Consider the following 22,982-nt stretch of genomic DNA (forward strand, 5'->3'; position numbering starts at 1 on the left):
GCTGAGATTAAAAATTATGCTAAGTCATTCTTCTGATAGAACAGCTTAATGCTAGAGTTTAACTTAACTGTGTCTATTACATTTTCACGAGCCTAAGAAATTCAGTTTTTCAGTTCATACTGTTGCAAGGCATGCAGAGCTCCCTGTACCTTGGAGATCTTGAAATGGATAATTACACATAAAATGGAGTCAGCTAAATTTGTGTTGGTTTTGGATGTTGAGTAATGCTATTGAGAGCAGCTCTAATGAGTCAAGACTTCTGGCTTTCTTGGGAGCAATGTCAGATCTTAGAGAATCATTCTGTGCATCTTAGTCAAGTGCTGCTCCTCACTTCAAGGGTTGCCTGTTACTATGATTTATTGTTTGATAGGCTGTAAACTGTAGTGCTCGAGTAGAAAATAGGACATTGTATAGCACACCAACAGAAGTGGGACTGGATAACTGCTCCTCTTTGAAATAACTTTCAACTGAAGACTTCTAGTGTATGTCTAAAAGGGAATTTTCATCAAGATGCTTAAATAGGTGGTTTCCTTGGAATGGCAAGGAGTGGGAAGAGGGTCTGAGTTACTAGTGGCAGGGCTGAGTGTTGAAATTGGGCATAAACACATAGCACTGCCTGAATTTTTTTAAGAATTTTTGGGTTTTAAATGTATCTCAGAAAACTTATTCTAATTTGAATTTGTTTTTTCTGATGAGCACACAGGGTAGGTACTATGTGCTGCTGGCAGCAGATATGTGATGTATGCTTTCAAGAAAGGGGTAGGTGCTGTTAGGCACCTACAGGCAGTGTAGCAGTGTTCTTCAGCTGTGCATCATCAGTTTAAAAAAAAAAATTTGAAGATTTGGGTATAAGAGAGGATCTGGAGCTGTATAGATTACTGCTTTGTGGCAGCTTTTTCTGGTGATTGTGTCGTGATCCTAAATCATGTTACATTCTGACTGTTCTGACTGACTGCACCCAGACAGCCATGGTTAACACTGAGATCTGAAGCAGATGTTTGTGCAGAAACATCCCTGCTTACAGGCAGTATAAACTTCTGTGTTCAGAGTGCCTCTTGTGTCCTCTACTTCCAGCTCCCTGTCAGGTATGTGTCAGTAAAATAAATCAGAGTAGCAGCTGAATCTGTGACACCCTTGCTGATTGTATGGGGTCATAAGCTGCCTGCTTGTTAGCTGTAGATATTATGTCCTACATTCTGAGTCAGAACTGCCCCTATAGAAGTACCTAGTTAGTAACAGCTTTAACTCTTACATCCTTGTTCCTTCAGTAGTTTTAGTGGCCTTAAGTTGGCTTTTGAAGGGAAACAATGTAAATTATTTCTGATGGTGAGTGAATGGATGTAGTCCTAGGCTTGGACCTTGTCTGAGTGTTCTGTGGAATCTGTGAAGCCTATGGAGAAGTAAACCTGTGGAGTGCATCTCAGTGGCCTTAGTAGCCAGGCTTTTAAGTGCAAATAAGAGGATGTTTAATTTTCCATGACCTATGGCTTTTAATTCTTGTTATTTGTGTAGCATGTACTCAGATCTACAATATTTACATAGAAGAACAGCTTTCTTTGCTGTATAAATGACTTTGACAAATGGCAAGATGTTAGCTGTGCATCTGATGTGAAGTCATTCTTTGGTAAAGTATATATGCTTTAAACAGTGATGTGTGTGTGCTCTTATCTTTGGATCACACAGTGAATTTTCTCCTACAAGGTGCAGTGTAGAACATAAACTCTACTAAAATCTTAAGTATTAATACAGCATCATAAGACATTTCTCCCCCCCCCCCCCATTTATTTGATACTTAAGCTGACTGAGAAGTGAATGTTCTAGAAATGTTTTCTGATAGTAGATATCCCTGTTTAGATTAAAACAATATATTGTGATTTAGTCTGGAGATTACTACTGTAGCCTGTAAGTTAATGTGAGTATAACCTTGTTAAAGAGTGAGCAAAGTTACCTTGGAGGAAGATGTCCCAGTAAAATTGTTGCAGGCTTTGCCTTGAAATCACCCCAAAAGGTACCTGTTAAGGTCAACAAGTATGTGGCATGAGATAAGGATTGCTGTAGAACATTACACTGGCATGTTTTTAGCTACACTCAGATTACCCAATAGCACCCAAGATACCACCTGATGAACCGGGCTGATAAAACTGTGAGAAGTAATTATGATTCCAGTTTACTTTGTAGAAATTATACTGTGGATACTAATATGCATCTTTTCTTTTTTCCTTATTACTGCACTAAGCACAGGAATGTTTATTTTTAGAAATATGGAGTAGTATAGCTGATGGGTGCTTACATTCTGCTAACCCAGTAAAATTGTTAACTTTGTATTTCTATGCATGATCAAGATCTGGTTTGGTTTGGTTCCACCCATCCTGCCTGGGTAGCAAGTAAGAAAAAAATCTCTATGGAATAATGGAACAAAAACTGAGGAGTTTTTTCTTTAGTATTTCCTGGTCTTCAGTATGGCAGATAGGAAGCAAATATCAGGACTACTAAAATAGTTTGCATCTCTAAACTTTAAGCTGATCTTTACTGAAAAGAAAAAAAACTAAATGAGGGTTTTCTGAGCAGTAGTTAATGTTCTGTCCAAAGTACACTGAATCTTAGTTCATGGTATCCTCTGAGAAGAAAGGAAGAAAGCTCTCTTAAAAGCAGTCCATAGCTTGACATGACCTGTTTTAATTAGCCCAAGGCTTCTTTTTGTTGGGATCAAATCTCACTCTCCCAGCTTGCTTCTAAGTTCCCATTGTCAAAATGAAAAACAAACAAAAAGCCTTGTTAGGTTGCTGACAAGAAGCTGTTTGCTTTTCCTCCGTTAGTGGTAAACGGGTACAGCCTGCTGGGCAACAGAATTCTATCTTGAGACTTCCAGTCTTTATTTCTATTTATTTGTTACTTAAGGATAAAAAGTCACCTGAGACAACTTTCCTCCGTAACTCATCTGTCAGTACAGAGAGAGTTAATTTGTACAGCTACAAAAAAACTGCAAGGACCCTTCTGTTCTGATTTCATCAGTAGTCACTTCAACACTGACTGGCTTCTGAATTGTACCTCTGCCCCCTTTTTAACAGCAACCATAAAATCTAAGTGCTGTTTGTCTGTCATTGTGTACTTTTTGGTTTCATGTCCTGCAGGTCCATCCCATTAAGCTTTGATTAAACCAGGCTTCTGCAAGCCACAGCTCCAGCAGCCCTAAAGCAGACATGCTGAATGAAAGTTGTCCTTTAAGCTGCTTACCTTGGCTGTTGATATGGGACTTTTATGTCTTGCTCTATTCATTTCACTTATATTTTCAGACTTGAATTTCTCTTTAGCAATTATCTTACTCTTTCTATTTTTTTTTCTTCCCTGTTCTTTTGAGCTTCTTAAATACATGGTAACTTTTACTTATTGACTGCACTTCCTGAACAGTACATTGGAGATCAATGACCTGGAAATTAAGCTGTTCTACATGTGAGTCTTAAAGTGATTAGGGCTGAAATTTGGTGGGGCCCTTTTGAGTTGTACTCAAAAATATGTCTTGTTGTAAACTTCTCCAGGGTGTCTTGTGTTAGTGGAAACTTTTTGACAAGGACTCAATGCCTTGGACAAGAATTGTCTAGTCTCCACCAGGCTTCAGCATATAATCTGTTGTTACTAAACTCACATTATTAAATAATTGTATTCCCTATCCTGTGTTCTCTCTGTTCTTTTTCATGTGGTTTTGTTTTTACTTCAGGCACTGCTCTGTTACAACAGTGTGTGTTGTGTATTGCTCATGTCCTAAATGGAGCGTTAATATATCTGTGGTCAAATCAAGAACTGAGAATTCCTGTATTTGTGTATATTTACTCACATTTTAGAGCTAGAGGTTAGAGCATTCCACTGATAGTATTTGTGAGGAAACCTTTTCTGGGAGATATCTAGGTTACTGGCTTCCAGGCTTAATTAGACACTTCATTTTAATGTGGTCACAGATCAATAATTTTTGTCAAAAAAGCATCAGCAAAGATCTGAAGCATCAGATATTTACTGTCAAGATCTCTAATCTGAATTCATCTGCTTTTTGGGCTTTGTTTGTGGTTTTGTTTGTTTGTTTTTGAAATAATGGTTTATTGAAATCGTCCCATGAAAACTTAATTTTCATTCTCCTTGACATACTTGGATCTTGCTGTCTTTGTAGCTACTTTCCTTGCCTCTTGAAGCTGCAGGCTTTCTCAGTGTTACTTTAACAGCATACATGGTCTTCAGTATGAAAAGATTGTTCTGGATTGTGTAAAGCAGATGTTTTATTCCAGTTAACCTTATAGGTACCTGCCCTGTTCAGAACATCAGAAAATAATTGAATTTACTTGCTTTGTTGGAAGCAAAAACGTGTCTACAGAATTCCAATAAAGAAAGGGAGGGAAGAAACGGATGCTAAGCAGCTTTCCTGATGGCAGCCACTGACCTTGTGTGTGCTAAGAAAACTGGGAACTTAGCATCAGCTTTGTAGCTCCACTGGAGGCAGCAGGGCTGATGCTGAGTAGAAAGTCTGTGATACAAGGGGTAGTGAGTGGAGTGAAGACTTCACAGCATCAACTGTGGACTGCTCTAGGAGGCCATCTGGGAGAAGCTGCTACTGGGAGCTGGAGATAAGTGGTGTGGGAAGAGGGAAGAAACACTGAACCTCTTCTCCAAAGGGATTACACAGACCCTCAGAACACTGCTCTGCCAGGTGGAACGTTTCAGTTTGATTAATCATAACCAGGCCCTTATAAATTTATCCTTCTGTAATAAAATTCGTTGTTGCATTGAATTGGCTTGGCAGTCTGCTTTCTCCTTGAGGCTTTCATGCTGCTGCTCCTTCCTTTTAATGTCTTGGAGTGCTTGACAATTGAGCAATAGCTGTGAGCAGCAGATTGGGGGAATTATGGCACTTGGTTCAGTAACGGTTTGCTCACTGCAGTCTCACAGTGATTCAGAGTGCTGTTGCCTGACTACCAGCCCTAATTATCTCAACACGTTCCTATTTACTGTCACTTTTCAGCTTCCTGTTGCTCAACATGTTGGTGAAAAAGCTCTTCCTCTCTGGTCATGTTAGCTTGACTTTTCTTCAGTAGCTACAGAACTCTGTAGAGGCCCTGACAAATGCCTACTCAAGTCAAGTGAATGGCATAAGCCTGAAACTGTAAATTAATTTAAATAAAATCTATGTGGAGCCCTCTATTCAAGTCCACAAGTTGCTTTACTTGTAAAAAATCCAGATTTATTTTGACTTTTATCAGCTACTCAGTTCAGAATTCAACTTCATGTGTAACTCCACAGTGCTCTTGGAGTCTCCAATAAGACACTATTTGTATATAAATAAGTAGGTGCTTATTTTTCAGATCTGCTCATCAAAAACTTGTAAAGTGGCTTTTACCTATGTGTCTAAGTTATTGGTAAAGGATAATTAACTTGGTTAAGATTCAGATTCTGGAAAAATCTGTGTTATAAGTAAGCAAACTAATTGTTCTGCATCTTGTTTTAGACAGAAATTAAAATTTCTTTTGAAACTTCCCTGCCACAACTTCTGCTTTCATTTGTTAAGCAAAAGTAGCAAAGTGTTTCCTGCATAAATAGCTTGCTCCTTTAAAAGAAGAATAGCCTTGGAAATGATCTTTGTACTACTTCAGTTAAGATTCTTTTACTCCTTTTCCATTGCTTGTTGTCAGTTCTTTCATGAGCTACAAAACTACAGCTTGGAAAATTGAGATGTTTCAAAAATTGCTCAAGACTCAGCACTTCAACCTCAAGCTGAAATTTACTGGGTCTTAAGTTTGCAAGATGTCTGTGTAAATCAGTGATTTAAATCATTGTGTTCTTTTACAGGTCCTGGCCTGGTTTGAAGAAGGTGAAGAAACAATCACAGCATTTGTAGAGCCTTTTGTAATCTTACTTATATTAGTAGCCAATGCAATTGTGGGAGTGTGGCAGGTATGCAGATGTTTTTACAACCTCAAATCAAAAATGTGTTTTTTTTGTTATTTTATTGTTTATTTTTTAAATAAGAGGTTGTATGGTGTAGTGTCAGGTGGTATTTTTAAAGGGTGGCATTAAAGGGACACTGTTACTTGGTATCTTAGCAGTTGGGTCTCCATGCAGGGATCTTAATTGTGAAACAGAAGTGCTGTACAGATTAAATGACTCATTCTCTTGTTTGAACGGGCATGGAAAAAAATACACAGTATAGAGTCTCCACCCATAAATGTATCTGTTTCTACAGGTACCAGCTGTGAGTAACTAAGTCATTGCCTGGGCTCTGCCCTCCTCAACCTTTCCTCTCACGTGCCCTTTTCCCAAAGTGCTGACTATTAGTACTTCAGGGGTTGATGAGATTGTCTACCATAACTTCAAGCAAACTGGGAACAGAAAGATTGTTTAGTTCTTTCATATTTCTTTTTGAAGGAAAATTTTTGTTTGGCTAACATTTGATTTTTGGAACTTTCCTTTGAACATTTGAGGTTTTGCCTAATATTAACTCTTAGTTAATCCACAGAAAAGCAAGATCAGCATTATTGTGCTGAGGAGCAGAATGAATTTACCTGATAAAATCACAGAAATCACAGAAAATGCAATATGAGATTAGTATTAATTATGGCTTTATAGGTCTGTTCTGGTATCTTTGTGCTGCCTGGCACTGAGCTGTGCCATGTAAACAATAGTCCTTCAAGGCAGTTTTGGCAGTGCTGGTTTTCACCTACATTATGTGGAAGTACCTGGTGCCTCAGCCTTTGAATTTCTGAAGATCAGGTTTCTGCTTTGACAGATGCAGAAGGAAGTTTTGTTACCTGGAAAGGCTGGGATGTATTTGAAGTGCAGATGTTCTAAAAACTATATGCAGCCTGACCTATCAGGACTGTATGACATTTGTACTTGTCAATAGTCTGGAAATGGAAAATAAGTTACTGCTCAAAGACCTAGGGGAGGAGTACTGATAAGATCTTGGTTTCCTACAGTTGTCCTTTATCTAGTTGACATCTTGATGTTGATAGCAATCTTTGGTTGTGCTTAGCTGAGAGAACTGTACTTGAGATAAGAAAGCTATTGTGCTAGTGTTAGTGGAAATAAAAAGGTAGTTGTGTGGGGATTCATCTGAGTTTGTAACCTTTTTAAAGACTGAGGAAGTTTCTAGTCTGTGTGCTTTAATTTCACTTTTTGATTTGCTGAAACAAAGTTGATAATAATTCTGTTTGAGCTTTGTCTTGCTTTCACCTAGCTTGATTTCTACCTAAGGCAGATTCAGAGTATTAGTCCACTCCAGTGTCAGTCTAAGCTGCTCCAGCTGATAAGGGATCCATATCCATGGGCCTTAATTCTGCCTGGTGCTTTTTAAATTTCATGGCAAAAAGAATCAATAAGCTACATAGAACCCTGTCTGACCTCCTTGTATCAAAGCTCACAGAATATTCTTGATGGGAAAGGCTGCAGCATTTGAGTAAACAGCTTCTAGGTTCTAAATGTTCACTAATACCTGAATTATGTTGTAATTATTTCCATTCAGCAATCTCCTAAGGGGAGGGGTCATGTAATTTTCTTATTAATAAATATAACTCAGCTGAGTCAGTTGTATTCATGTGATAATGTGTTTGAAAAATTGGATCTGACATATGTATTTTTCTCCAAGAGCTTTTAAAATTACACATTTTTGCTGTCTTTTAGGAAAGAAATGCTGAAAATGCTATTGAAGCTCTTAAAGAATATGAACCAGAAATGGGCAAAGTGTATCGACAGGACAGAAAGAGTGTGCAGAGGATTAAAGCAAGAGACATTGTCCCTGGTGATATTGTGGAAGTGGCAGGTAAGGCTCATTTATATAGCACATACACTAATTAGTATATTATAAAATTGTGGGGGCCCTATCTTAATGATTTGAGGCCCTGGGGAGAGTTTTCAAAGATGCTTAAGTATATGCTTCACTTACCAACAATCCTGCTGCTGTTCAGCTGTAATTACTTTAAATGTGCATTTGCACTTAGGGTATTGTTTTTCAAATTGCCTCTTGGTTTAATTGGTAGGTCTAAAAGCAAAGTATCTTAATTGGAGTAGAGGTTTTAACACTTATCATGACTAAAGCTTTACATTCTAAAGTCTGGTTTCAGAGTACCTTGTAACTTGTCTGTTTTCTATCACAAAATACTCTTTCTTTAAATGTGTTCAGTTTACTTAGGTTGTGGAATGCAAAGATTTTTTTTTTCAGTCACATGCTGTGCTTTATCTAAGGAAAGATAATTTCATCTGAAGTTTTTTTCCATCTCTTTCACTTGTAGTAGCAGTGCCTCTCAATTTTTCTCTACAAATGTCTTCTCTGACCTTTCAGCTAGCATGACTGGCATGTGACATCATTGTTTTCTATTCTTTCATAATTCTTTCTGCTGCTTTTGCCTGTTGCTGTGCAGGAGACTCCAAAGAGATAACTGCAAGGTAGAGCTGTGTATTTCTCCTGTGTACAAATTTAAGAACCAGTCTTAAAAGCTTTCTAATCACTTAGATTTGTCTTAAAAGATGTATCTCTATTTGGAAGGAACCCAAAACTGAAAGTATCACATTTACAGCTAAAACTTCTTCACTTTGGTGATAATGGCATACCAATAACTTTCTCCAAACTGGACTTGTCAGTGACTTTAATTTATCCAGTTTCTTCCCAGATAAAACGAGGTGTCAGGAGTGATTGCATACTCATATTTTGTAGCCTATTATCAACTGTTAACTGAGTGATTATTCCTTTGGGAACAATTCAGGGTGTACATCAATTTTTTTTTTTTCCTACTAGTGTCACTTTGCTTATAGAAGTGGTAGCCATCTCAAGAGGAGATAAATATATACCCCTAAACTTGACTCTCTTCCTATTTTAATTAGCATGCAGAGAGAGTATGCACTCAAAATGAAGTTGGTGTTGGCTGGCTGCCCAGCTTTCCTTCTTTGAGAAACTTCAGTATTTAATGATCCCTGTCTTTAGCCTCTGTTTTGTGCATTGGATGATTCAGCTACAGCAGCCCTGGGCAGGATAATTCAGAGTGTGAATCTCATGAAAGCTGAAGCTGCTTTCTGTTGGTGGAGAACAAGAACAGAGACAAAGTGCTGATAGCAGAAATAAGGGGTGAATTATGATACCTTGTCACTCTGCTGCTTTGACTCACTGCACTGAGCAGTCACATCAGTTCTACAATGAGATTTTGTTTAGGCAGCTGAGATTTTTTTGTGATTTCCTGAGGCAAACAGAACTGTGTAAATTACAGGTTCCTCAGTAGATGTCTAGTCTAAATCTTTATCAGGTTTTTAAGTGTCAGCAATAGAATGGTAGTTCTGGAAGCAGTTTATATCGTGGGAACACACTGGGGTTGTGTTTTTTGGTGTTTAAAAGCAGTATTGGTAGAATTGTAAGTTGATGACTGTATTTTTTGCTGGCTTGGGCTTTCTCATTAAGGAAAAATTTTGCTTCTGTGCCAGGTGTCTGGAGCACAGAAATTTTCAGTTTGATTATTACAAAAGAGGCAGAGATCAGCTCCCTGTGCAATGAAAATTCAAAGTTGCACAGGAAACATTTGGGGGCTATGTGGGCTTTTCCTTATCTTGCTGTATTTTGTCTGTATCAATAAAATAAATTCCTTGTGCCCTGAGGAATGCCTTTGAAAGGCATCTGAAGGAAAGTGATGAACTGGCATACCTGTAACTCTAGGCTGCCTTTAACAAACAGGGTATCCTCTTCTTTCATGGGGTTACTTTGGCATTATTTTAAACCTTTCTTGTAGAACAGTGATATGGAACTGATACTTTGTTTTTATAAAGGACAAACCAAAACTAGGGTTACCATGCAGAGAAACAAATTATCCAACTTTTATGATTGCTCTTTACAGTAGGTGGTCTAGCTTGTTGACTGTAGAAGCTCATGCTGTTTATAATACTCTAACTGGTGAGTCAAAGTCTCAAGGTAGTCTTTAAACATTATTTTTCTTCTGGCAAATAAAATCAACTGCAGCTTCAGGTGAAGTTAACTTAAGTGTAACTCATGTGAATGTCTGATACAGCAATAAGCTCTGCAGTGTAATGTGACATCTGATTCCAAAACAATGGATTCTACCTTGTGGATAGTGAGGAAATTGGAATTGTAATCAAATTTGGAGAAGCTACTGAATAAGTGGAGGAGAGCAATACACCATGTACCAGTGTTAGTGTCAAGACCTGGAGGTGAGAGAGACTTTGTGCATGCCTGTGCCTCAAGTGTAGGAGCACTGTGATGGCCTTTGACATGGTGTTTGCAAAAAGATGACCATGTAGGGAAGTGACAAAGCACTTCATACTGGGATACATATCTGGGTATGGAATTCTAGGCAAAGTGCCAATGACATTTGTGTGTCCAGGAAAATATCTCTGAACCCAGTGGCATAAATAACCAGGTGATGGTTTCTCCCCTGTGCTGATACCTAATTTTGAACAACTTTCTACTGGTCTTCCATTACAAAATAGTTGTATTTCATGTTATAACAGCTTTGTTTATTTAAGTAGCCATTTGTGGGTCTGACACAGAGATAACTGTAGAGATTGATAGATTGGCATTGCAGTCTGGAGGAAGAGAGGATAAATATTTACCTCTTTATGTTACAAGAACTGCCTGAGAAATAAGTAGCATCGAGCCATCTCCAGAATCACTTGGTATTTTCAGTAGTTTTGAATTTATTGGTTTACTGTTACTTTTTATTCTGGATTCTTAGGCTATAGTTTTGACTGTTCACTGAGTAGACTCTTAATTCTGCCTTGTGTTCTTTTGAAATAAAGCTTTTGGAAGATACTTTCTTTAATTGCTCTGTCAACAGAGGAGATGGATGCTGGTTGGTGTTGTCACCTTGCAGTAAATATGAATCAACTTGAATTAGATTATCCCTCAAGTAGTAGATAACCTGCTGTTTTATGTGTCCTTTGAGGTTCAGTGTGCATGTGTTTTAGTTGAGTTTTGTTTGCCTTGGTTCAAGTAACATCTTGAAGAGACTTGAAGCAGCACAACCTCAGTTCTTAGGAGTTTTCTATGGAATACAATCTCAGAAATTGGGATAAATCAGTTGCAAATCATTTATTTCTAAAGAAGCATATTTGTGATAGATAGGAACTTTGTTCACTTCAGTTGTATTTTCCTGTCTGTAATGTTCTATTTTAGCTACAGTGTATCTTTCTGTAATTTAATAAATGAATGCTCATTTGTTGCAATCTGTAAGTGACCAAACTGGAGTTACAGTAGTTCCTTTTTTCCCCTGAAGTGCTGAATGATGGTTCTTGTCATCCATGATTACATCTGTAAGTACTCAACAGCTTAAAAATCCAAGCAGAGTTCCCAGAAGTTGGTGCTTATTAAATTAGAAGCCTTCCAGGAGGCTGTTTTAAGTTTATACCTGGCATAAAATGTGCAAGAACTACCTTCTGAGGCTTCTAATTCTAACTGCAGAGCACTTTAAGACTCTTCCTAAAACCTAAATGCCTTGTAGTTAAGGGAAGATAAATTTGGGGATGAAGAAGATTAGGAAGGAAGATCCTTAAGGTGAATTTACCTGATCTGGCAGAAGTTGAAGCTTGGCTTGCCAGTTTGTTCTTTCTGATTTTAGATATTTTTATAGGCTTATCACAGGAGTTTTCCATCTAGAAGACAGTGATATAAATAGATACACTGATTAAAAACTAGACAAATTAAGATAAGTGCAGATTTACAGGCTGTGTCCATTGCATATCTTAATGTTCTGGTGCCCTCTTCAGAGAGAGTGACCCTTACAAGCAGGTTTTTAGGGAAGGAGCAGAGATGAAATAGGAGCAATTTAAGTCATATGTTAATAGAATATATACATTTTTCTCAAAATAGCCCTCAGTTACATCATGGTGTATTTTGGTCCTGGAAACTAAGCTTTTTCTGTATTTTTTGTTTTCATTGATAAGAATACATTACATTTAAGTGAGTTGTCTGAATTTTTTATAATTTCTGCCTCTAGCAGTTCTTAGGTTAGGATAATCATACTTCTGTATACACTGCACAGAACACTCTGGATATTTTGTTTGCCCAGAAGGCAGAACAGTGTGTGATACAGAAGAGGATTTCATGAATATCATCTAATCTGTAGCATCCTAAATGCAAAGAATGAACACACTCAAACACATTGATCTGTCATCTTGGCAGTAAAAGAAAATGTTCCTTTATTAGTATGGTTAAAACTGAATGGACCAGTGCTACTGTAACTTTCATCTTGCTGGAAAGTAAATCTAGCTTACTGGTTTGGAGTGGAAACTCAGACTTAAAATATATTTCATAGTCTTTAATTTTGACAATTGGCCACGTATAAAGGTGTAGGTGGACTTAATAAGCTTCTGATTTTTGGTAGCATTTTATTATACTCTGTTCAGGAAGTGTTAATACTTAATTCTTGTTCTGTAGCAACAGGTTTAAGTTTCTGATGGTCTAAGGAAATCAAACCAAATTGAAAGACTGGATTGTATGCATGCAGGGGGGGCAGAGGAGCTAAGCTGAGCTTGTCTTAGGGAAGTTTAATATTAAAAACAATGGTGCTGCAAAAACTGTGCCGCTGAATGGAAGCAAATGATGCAGGTTTTAACTCTGACTGTCCCCTAGCAGAAACAAGACTCAGTTCTGGTTGATCCAAGTGTGTAGCAGCCCATCAGTGTTATTTTAAGCCTACTCAGTTCTTAAACCTTGAGGTGAAACCCATACCTCATGTAGGAATTTTCACTTCCCTCAGGTATTAGTAAATATTCACACAGTGGTGTGTCCTAAATATAGAGGATAAGAACTTATTTTTGGACAAGAAAAGGAACTTTGAGGTAACTGACTTTTTATAGGCTAAAGGTCTCATTAGGAAATTTGAACCTTATTCTGTTAGGACACTTCAAAGGGGGTAAACAACACAATATTATGCTTTCCTGTTTGATTTATTGTGGAAGCTGTTTTGGGAATGTTTTTATTCCTTGTCAGGAACTGCTGTTTGTGCTTGTAAATTGTTAGACCAGATGTTGAAATCATATCCCAGTTCTTCAAAACTTCTCTAAAAAAATAAATTACAGAATCAGACAACAGTGACAGAATAGTAAAGAACTGCACTGATTTTTGCAAAAATCTGGCTCCAACCCCAGCTCACTGATAGCAGTTTTAGGTCAACAGTGGCTTTGGTTAATGATAAACATAAAAAAGAAAGTGTTAGGTACATGTTGTGTATGAACATTCTGACTTGTACAGGAGAAATTACATTATTTACTGGGATCATCTTATTGTCCTTTTTGCAAACATCTTTGCTAAGAACATGAATTGTTCCTGTAACACTTATATTAAAAAAAAAAAAAGCAAAACTTTGTTCTCTTTATAATGCACCTGTCTGTAAATCCTCTCATAGCAAATATTCAGTTATGGGTGGGATCAGAGGCAGTCAGCAGAGCTGATAAAGGTGTTCAAAGTACACATTTAAAGTAGTAGTTTTGTTCTGAGAACTCTGTAATAGAGAAGTGGCCTTTTCAGGTCAAGTGAGTGCTGCTTTCTGAGCCTTTCATCACCAGCAGTTTTGATGAGAAGATGCAGAATATCATTTGAGACTTGAAAATGTAGTCATGTTGTAGTCTCAAGTTCTTTGTCAATACCCAGATGTAGCTAGAAATACAACAGGGACTGAAATCCACACAGATTTAATAGTTTATTGTCCCTCCTGCTTTATTCTTGATAAAATATTTGCCCCTTCACTTCTGCCCATTTTCCTGAGCTGCTTAAACCACAGACTAATGAGCTGGCAAGACAATAATAGTGCATTTTGGCTGTAGGGGTCTCCTGGTGTCTCATATCATATTATGACAGAATTCTGAAGTTAAAATATTTGGTATTATTGCTATCTTGGACACAGGTAAAGTAAAAGAGGTTTCAGAGCTCAAATGAAATACCTGGGTAGTGAGTTGATCATTTCAGTCTACAACGTGGTTAACACCAAGTGTTAAACTGGGGACTAACACATTGTTTAATATATTCTGTATTTGAATTTATTTTGGAGACTTGCAAGATGTTTTTCAAGGTAACTTTGCAAATTGAAACAGGCAGTGCTCATGCTGGATTGCTTTTACAGGAGCCAGGTTGGTTTTAAATAGATTCCTTTATTGTGTGCTGTATTGAAATTCTAAGAGAGTATTCTGAGCATGAATAAAAGGATTCTATGAATAAAGCTGTGCTGATTTGAACCAAATCCTGCTCTTGCTCTTCCAAGAAGCAGTCAGTTTTATAGTCAGAAGAGCTGTTTTAATCAGTAGTTAAGTATTTGGCTAAACTGCTCTAAGAAGATGTATCTTGGCAGTTTGGAAGGCAGCTTATTTGATTTCTTCTGAGCTGTTGTAGAAACCAAGTGACTATTAAGGATTAAAAACTTTTGGTTATAACACTGGATGAAAACACTTCTGCAACTGACTTTGTTATTTTAGCTGTAAAACTATGGGATTACATCCATTTAGCAGCTCTGTACTGAGCCATGCAAATATGTATTCACTTTCTGATTTCTTGCATTTCAAGCTTTCAGTAAGAGCTTTTACTGGGTATGTAGTAATTGAATTGAAAAAGCACACCAAAACCCCCAATTTCTTTCTGTTGTTCAATTAGGTAGAAAAAAAGCCATCTACTTACTTGTAGAGGAGATCTGCATAGAGTGCTCACTACACATTTCCTGTGGGTTCCTCTCTATCAGAGGATGGTTTCCTATCTATATTCAGTTCCAGTTATGCTCATGAAAGTGTATTCAAGGCTATAAATGACTTGCTGTCAAAGTTATTTTGCAAAAAGCTGCTTAAAATAGTGCTGCAGTTGACCCTGATGTACAGCTTTCCTGCCTATTGGAAATTCCTTGAATATTTTACTACAGCCTTCTCCAAGGGAGATGCTGGTGAATGAATAATGTGTCTTCTCTTAAATTGTTGAGATAAACTTGGAAAGCTGCAGTATCATAAGAAATGTAACACTTCAGTCCTAGTGTTTCAGGCAGCTGATAATGATAGTAGTAGTTTTCATGGAAATGAGGAAGTTTTTTCAGTATCAGTCCACTAGAATTGGGTTCTCTCCTAAGACTTCAGAGCTTGCAAATACTGTGTTTGAGTTTGGACAACTTAGAGCTGTTCAGAAGAAGTAGGTTGGAAAATTTCTTCTAAACTTTGACATAGATTCTGTCCAACTACTTGAATATGTTAAAATTATTTTTAGCAGCTTGTTCTGGGGGTTTTTTTTGTAGTGCTATGGAGTGATTAAGTCTTTAACAGCATTGTCAAATGTGGTGGTGTATTTGAGCTGGCTGTAGTTTTCCAGCTGCTTAAATACTTTAGAAATGTCTGCAGACTGACAGGCATTAGACCACATTGCATTGAGATATTAGCCTGTTCTGTGCTATCTGAAAGCCAGCTGCTATTCTGTGTCTGCATATAAACCTCCTCCTTTTGAATAGTTTTCCCATTTTTGGCCTAGGTCACCATTTGTCTAATGCTATTTTCTCTTGCTACTCCAAGGGCTTTGTGGCTTAAATAAGTTTTCACATGCTACAATGATAAAGGGAATTTGTGGCTATTTATTTGATCTACCAGCAGAACTACACAATCTGATCTCAATGGTTGGGGTTTCTTTGACCTTTTAAAAAAAAAATTAGAAAAATTAAAAATCACATGGTGCAAGTTTACCTGATGTTTGAAGTAGCACTTCATTCTCCTTGTCAGCATTTTGTTCCATAGTTTTCTGTGTGAATGGTTGTGTGTTGTGAGGCTGTAACCCCACTGTGGAGTTTCTCATGGTGTTATTTGTTAATGTGCATTATTGCTGCCAGTTGCATAAGCAGTTCCTGCAGGAATTGCAGCTTGTTTTAATTTTACTGCAGGGACATAGAGTCCATCTCCTGAGATCAGCTTTTTTTTTTTTAGCTGGTTACTTTCCCTTCCTTCTTTGCATTATTTGATAATAAAAAGAAAGTTGACCCTTGAATCCTTGCAGTGCTAAATGACATCAGGAATGTTTTATTCTATGCTTTCATTAGCAATATTGACATGCAGAATGTAGACACCCCCTGGATGAGTGAGTAATGTCACACATGAATATGCTTTAGCAAGTTAAATTTGCATGCAGCCATTTATTTGCAGCAGTCACAAAATGGTGGAGCTTTAGTTCTTTTCTTAAAAATTAGGAAAAGAGATATGAGAGAGGAGGAAGGTGGAAGAAATAATTCTGGGATGAGAGAGGAGCTGGAGCTGAACTGGGTGCAGAGCTCTGGCTACTGGCATCTCTAATCTGCTGTCTTTAGGAGTGGACTCTTAGCTTGGATCCTCTGCTGCCTTGGTGACTTAAAACACTTGGTAATAAAGGCTTTTTGGTTTGGTTGGGGTGCCTTTTTCCCCCTCCACTGTTGAAAATTTTAATTGGTTTGTGAGTTGTGGTGTACTTAATAGAGTAGCACTGCTGAAAAATAAACCTAGACTGTAATCTGAAATTGATTTCCAACTCTGAAACAAAATTGAAAGTGTAACATGAAAAGAGCAGATTTGCAGAAGCATGTTATGCTCCCAGTTGGTGCCAAAGAAAAGTACAACTACTTTTAGTTTCTAATTAAATACACAAACATGGTTAACATTCTGATCCTTGGAGAGCAGAAGACTGACTTTGGGCATAGAGAAAACAACCAGAAAACTTCCCAGGGCAGTTGTTCTCAAGAGGAAAGTTGATTCACCTTAGCTATGGGGTTTGGTTGTTTATGAATACATATTCTGAAATTTATATCTTTCTCTTGGGAATGTTTTCTTTTTGCTGTCAAGTGGCAGTCATGTGATTAGAAAAACAATCCAGTGATTTACAGCTTCTGTCTTTGAGGTTAGGTAGGGGGAGAGATCTTGAAGGCAAAGCTAAATTGCTGAGATATATTGGATACTCTGAAAATTGGAGTACTGCAAACCACAAAAGCAGTAATAAGCTGCTGGTAATTTTAGTCATTTGAACAGTTACTGGAAAATCATTTTCCTGGCTGATAGAGGTAATACTACCCTTGGTTAGAAGTATCTTAAAACAACAAAATTCTAACTTTGCCTTGTTCATTTCTTTGTAGTTGGAGACAAGGTTCCTGCTGATATAAGACTTACATCTATCAAATCTACAACCCTAAGGGTAGACCAGTCGATTCTCACAGGTATAATTTCTGTGAATTTTGGATAATTATGTAGATAATTGAAGTGCCCTTTCACCATTTGTTTAGAATCATCCATTAGAAATAAGCCTGCAGCTCATCAAGTACTATGTTGTGTTCAGCTGCACTAAATTTCTGATCAATTAACTCTTGGAGTGGCTGAATGCATTGCAGTGGCATTGGCTTTGTGTTCCTTTCAGTGGGGTGAATATTCTTACTGTGATTTATAATGTTTTTTTGGTCTTTCTCTTCCTCCCCCCATCCCAAGAGACACACACCAGTAACTTGTGGGAAGCTAAAATAAAAAATTGAGAATTTCTATTCTAGTTTATGCAGTCTCTAGGCTGGGACATCCTGTCACTGCTCACATATGAAAGTCTGGAAAACTTGCTAAGTATCTTCTGTAATAGTTACTGGTTTTTCTCACAAGAGGGAATAAGTTTAGAAATAACAGGCAGCTTTTTAAGTGCTGTTACTAAAGACTCAGTATACTACAGCCTTATTTGCTGAAATTCTGTGCACACATATTCATGTGTTTTCTGGTACCAGCTCTCAAGTACAGGAGCTATATTTAGAACACTTCAGAATTGTTGAAAACAAAACAAAATAGCAGGACTTCTGAATATAGGAAAGAGGCTAGGAAGCAACCAAGCATGGTATAACAGTTTTCTGTCAGCTGGAACATGAAGATCTGACAGCCTGCTTTGGTAGCATAAATTAATGTTAACTAGCCCTGAGTTATGAATACTTTACTGTTTAAAAGAAATGCATTTTTGATCCTCAAATCTGTCTTGAGAGAGGCCCAAAGTTTCTCAGTGCAAATCCTGAATAACACAGAACTGGAAATGCTAAGTAACTAAGTAAAAGAAGTCACTGGAAGTATATGTAAAGGGAATAATGCCTTGCCTTTGAAATGATAATTTATATTATTTTAAAGAAATCTTTTCTCAGCCTATTTCAAGTTGATGCTCAAGTATCTAACTGATAAAGTAGGGCTGAAGTCTAGAATGCTACTTAATAAGGCTTTTAAAAATAGGAGGCTTTGGCTCTCTTGAGCTTATGAAAGGTGAGCTTCAATCACAGAGTTACCATCTTATGAAATCTTCCTTTATAGAAAAGAAACCTTTCTATACCTGTGTGACATTGTTATAGAAATTAATAATTTTGGTTTATTGTCTTCATTTTAGGTGAATCTGTGTCTGTTATTAAACACACTGACCCTGTGCCTGATCCTCGTGCTGTAAACCAAGACAAGAAGAACATGCTTTTTTCTGTAAGTTGTTAGGGAATTTGCAAAGTTTTTATAAAATAACACTAAAGTTGGTAAACAAGATAACAAAAAAGGAGACACATTTTCTTTTCAGATATCAAAATGACAATTCTCTTTTAGAAAAAAAAAGGAAAAATGCACCTAAGACTCCAGTTGAAACACACACTGCTTACTCAGCAGCTGAGTTTCACTATACTGCTTGCACTAAATCAATAATGGTTCATTTGGAGCCCATTCTGTAAGCAGAAATTCTACACTGGATTATCCTCTTCCAGATTCAGCAGGAATGGAATTTTCTTCTTCTTCACCTTTTTCTGTATCCTAGCTGAAGTAGTCTCAACTTATACTATAAGGTTGTTGGGTTTTTTTTAAGTGAAAAGAAAAATAAAAAACCCACTACCCACACCTCCTTATAGATTAACTACCAGTTTTCTCCTCCCTTGCTTTACACCAGGGTACTAATATTGCTGCTGGGAAAGCTATGGGAGTGGTTATTGCAACAGGAGTAAACACCGAAATCGGCAAAATCCGTGATGAGATGGTGGCTACAGAACAAGAGAGAACCCCACTGCAGCAGAAACTGGATGAGTTTGGAGAGCAGCTGTCTAAAGTCATCTCTCTTATCTGCATTGCTGTTTGGATAATAAACATTGGTCACTTCAATGATCCTGTTCATGGTGGCTCCTGGATCCGAGGTGCTATCTATTACTTTAAAATAGCTGTTGCTCTTGCTGTTGCTGCTATTCCGGAGGGTCTGCCTGCTGTCATTACCACCTGCTTGGCTCTTGGAACCCGTAGAATGGCCAAGAAGAATGCTATTGTTAGAAGTCTCCCCTCTGTGGAAACCTTGGGTTGTACCTCAGTTATTTGTTCTGACAAGACTGGTACCCTGACCACCAATCAGATGTCAGTCTGCAGGGTATGTTGAGCTGGCTTTTGATATTTCTCTTTTTGTCTTCTGACATTCTGTTTGAATAGTCAGCATTGCTTGAATTCTTTTGATTGTGAGTCTTTTGGTTCTCATATCATCAAAATCTTGCTTTATTTTCCTAAGATAAGCTTCTACTTTTAATTCAGTTTTCCACTGTGTAGTGTTTAAAGTTTTTATCTCTTCCCTTATTTAGTCATAGCCAAAAATAGCTGTACCCACAGTGATGGAAGAGAAAGTTGTTTGCAAGCAGCTTGCCATTGGCTTGCTTGTAAGCCATTAGGGCTACTGGTAATTACTTAATATGATTTATCCCCTGTTTCAGAAAGGTTACACTGTAGAAGCAAGAGGTGGGTAAACACTTAAACCTTGAGTTTAGCAAGATGAAAATGGTGGAGAAATTTAGCAATGAGGAAAAGGTAGAAGATGTACTACAGTAACTTGGATAGTTAAATTATTTTCATTACTGAGTGGTTCTACTTTTATTTAGCTACCTTCAATATCTCTTACTGGTCTGATGTAGATCACTGGAGTGTTTTCAATGTGCAGTATTGTATGATTAAACTGGTGATTTGGAGGTGCTGCTGACCCTGTCATATCTCCATCTTCAATGTATAGCATATTTTTAAGTAATGTTATGTGCTTCTCCTCAGCAGTCTTTCTAGTGTTGCTTCATTTGGGACTACTCAGTTAACCAGTGTATGTTCAGTTGCAAGTTCTCTGTGCTTCCCAGATACTTGATATTCTGTGTAGGAAATTTAATAGAGAAAACATTAAGCTCTTTTGTTTATTAACTGTGGATGTTTGGTGGCATAGCAACTCTGACATTGAATGTTTGGAGTTATGTTGGGTTAGAATTCCAAATGTGCAAGTGTTGAGCACTGCACACCAGTGGCAAAAGTTTGTAAGCCCAGAGTACTTCATTCTCATGTGATTGATGGCTTTTTCTTTCTAATTGGTGGTTGACTTGTTCTACTTCCTTAAGTATCATAGTATTTATACCTAAGAGACACAAAGCAGCTGCTCATCAGTATTCCAGAGAAGGTTACTTGCAGCAGAGTTGCATAACTGCCCTAGTCTTTGCAGGGATTTTATTCATCATGCAGATGCCAAAAGCAGAATGCTTCCTGGTTAACTCATCATTTAAGTTGTGTTTATTTAAAACCTCAATGCTCTGCCCCTTAGATTTAGAGGGCTAAATGTTTTAGATCTTGTGCTGTACAACTGGGTTCCCTGTTAACCTCTGACAGCTACAGAATAACCTTAATTGCAAGATTTTGCAAACTAGCAAAAGCCTAATACACATAAACAATATGCTTATTCTTGCTTTCACACTAAGTAGAGAGATTGCTTAGCTTTTTAACAAGACAGGTTTACAACAGTAATTCCACTTGTAGTATTAGTTTCCTTCTAAGTAGTAACTCCTGAGTGTCCAAAGAAACCCTTTTTTCAGTCAGAAAAGGTACTGCTTTAGGAGCCTTGAGAGATTGTTTAATGTCTTTCTGTCACATCTCCCTCTGAAATTGCATTTACTCTGCCTTATGGCTTTTAATTTATCATCTTGTGTAGCTTTTTGAAATCACTTTGAAGAATGTGGTGTCTCCAGTCATTAATGCAGATCAGTTGCAGAACACCTAATTATGAGGCTGGATTTTGTGGAGATAACTTACCTAAAACTTAAGGCAGCACAATGAGGGGGAAGTAAAACATTGCAAAAATGTGGTATGGCAAAATGCCTTATAGTAACCAACAGGTGAGAGGTTTCATTAAGCCATACTATTAATTAGTGAGAAATTATTTTATTCTCTACTACCATTTCAGCAAGTCATTGTAGAAGTATGATGGCTTCAGGCACTGTTTATCTCCATTTTCCCAGGTGTAGTTCTGCCTGTGTGTCTCCTCAAAAGGAAACAAAGGAAAGACTGAGCTGCAGGTGGTGTCTTATGGGGTACAACTGCATCCTTCACATTATCTTTACTTGAAAACAACTTTTCAGCCTGTGCTTGAAGGGCACTTGAGCTGTCTGAATGTTTTTAATGGGTAGTGAAGTGACTTACAACTGGAAGACTAGAACAGGAAACACTTTCTCTTAGTGTCTGGTGTTAGGAGGAAATTGGCCACAGTCTGACTCTTGTCTAAAACCTCACCTTTTAAATCTAGAAGCTTCTATGTGTAGATGTTTTTATGCTTACCTTGGCAAGCATTGTCAGTTTTTCCTATGCTGCTTTTGATTGGAACTCCTCTTTCAACATACACGTGAGAATTAATTCCCAAGCCTGAAGCTTAGGAAGAGCTTGGGTATAACCAGGGTTGTCAAGTGGATGTGTGAGTGGTTTTAACAGCTGAAGCTAAATGTCCATGATTTATGTGGTTTTCAGCTCTTTGATGGTCTTGTATCAGAATTCAGCTTTCAGATTAGAACTGTTAAGCAGCAGTGCAGTTCTCTGTACTTTGTACTTCAGCACAGGGAGCTGTTGAAACACCCATGGGATCCAAGTGCAGGGTGGCACCTGGTTTTGTCTGTTTATTCAGCCTGCACTTGCCTCTTGTACCTGCTTGCTTAAAGTCTGTTTAAACCTCTTGCATTACTTACTGTTCTAAAGGTAGTAAAATCCATCTAACTCTACTTTCAGATGTTTATCCTGGACAGAGTAGAAGGAGATAGCTGTTCTCTGAATGAATTTACTGTAACTGGTTCAACATACGCTCCCATGGGAGAAGTGTAAGTGTTCTGTTGAAGTTAAATATTTGTCTGTTGATGCATTGACTATTCCTTCAGGCTTGAAAAGTGATGCATGTAATATTCAATAGTGATTGTTCATAAATAAAAGCTCAACCTGTGAGAATCCACACTGAAGGGCTAAGGGGGGAAGTAATTAAACAGGAAAAGGAAGTTAAATGCTGGAAAAGTAAACCTCCATGAAACCTACCTAATACAGTCCCCAGTATTGCAGTGTTCCTTTGGTAATCTGAAAGTAAATTAGGGGTAGGTTGAGAGGATTTATTTTCCTGAAATCTTATTGGACTGAGATTATCTTTCCTGGTGCTTCAGAATGAGGTTTACTTTTTTATTTAAAAAAAAAAAACCTTCATGAATCTGAACAGAGAGCCTCTGTTAACCTGTGAACTCAATGTTTACAGTTTCCCTGCCTCAGAGAAGGTAGGAGGATTTTTTTCTAAAGCATCTTATGAATATGTTGGAGGTAATTCTTAAATTTACTGTAAAATATCTGTCCCCTTCCCTCAATAGTTAATTTGGGTACATCTGCATACATTGTGTATTTGTCTCAACCTCTGGTGTTAAACCCACTGCTTTAGGAAGGGTTTTGTTTGCTTCATCAGTTTCAAATCTTTACTAATGGGATAGAGGTGGTTTATCTTGACAGCTTTAGTCATTTCAAAATGACTTATCTTGACAGCTTCTGCCTCTAGAAGCAAGGCCTCTTCTTACTGGACTGTTACAGGTCCTTTTACTTGGCCAGTCTTTCATGTGTTTTTAATTATACCACTTCATTTTTACTTGCAGAATAGAATTCTGCTATGTGTGAAGTTACTGTAAACATCTTGTGGAGTTTCACATGCATGCCTCTAACTCCATGCAGTCTCCACTGATCTCAGT

The 22,982-nt window shown here is 37.6% G+C and overlaps 1 protein-coding gene across 3 annotated transcripts in view; it reads left to right on the forward strand.

The window, feature by feature from the left end:
- The window catches only part of ATP2A2 (ATPase sarcoplasmic/endoplasmic reticulum Ca2+ transporting 2), a 43,981-nt gene that overhangs the window by 4,052 nt on the left and 16,947 nt on the right, over nt 1-22,982 (forward strand). For all 3 annotated transcript variants that reach the window (XM_030460423.1, XM_008493519.2, XM_030460422.1), the window contains exons 4-9: nt 5,830-5,934; nt 7,660-7,798; nt 17,088-17,168; nt 18,353-18,438; nt 18,890-19,354; nt 21,997-22,085. In XM_030460423.1, coding sequence (XP_030316283.1) covers nt 5,830-5,934; nt 7,660-7,798; nt 17,088-17,168; nt 18,353-18,438; nt 18,890-19,354; nt 21,997-22,085 — 965 coding nt within the window. The remainder of the gene's footprint in view (nt 1-5,829; nt 5,935-7,659; nt 7,799-17,087; nt 17,169-18,352; nt 18,439-18,889; nt 19,355-21,996; nt 22,086-22,982) is intronic.

This window comes from Calypte anna, chromosome 15 (assembly GCF_003957555.1).
Source record: "Calypte anna isolate BGI_N300 chromosome 15, bCalAnn1_v1.p, whole genome shotgun sequence".
NCBI classification, from domain to species: domain Eukaryota; kingdom Metazoa; phylum Chordata; class Aves; order Apodiformes; family Trochilidae; genus Calypte; species Calypte anna.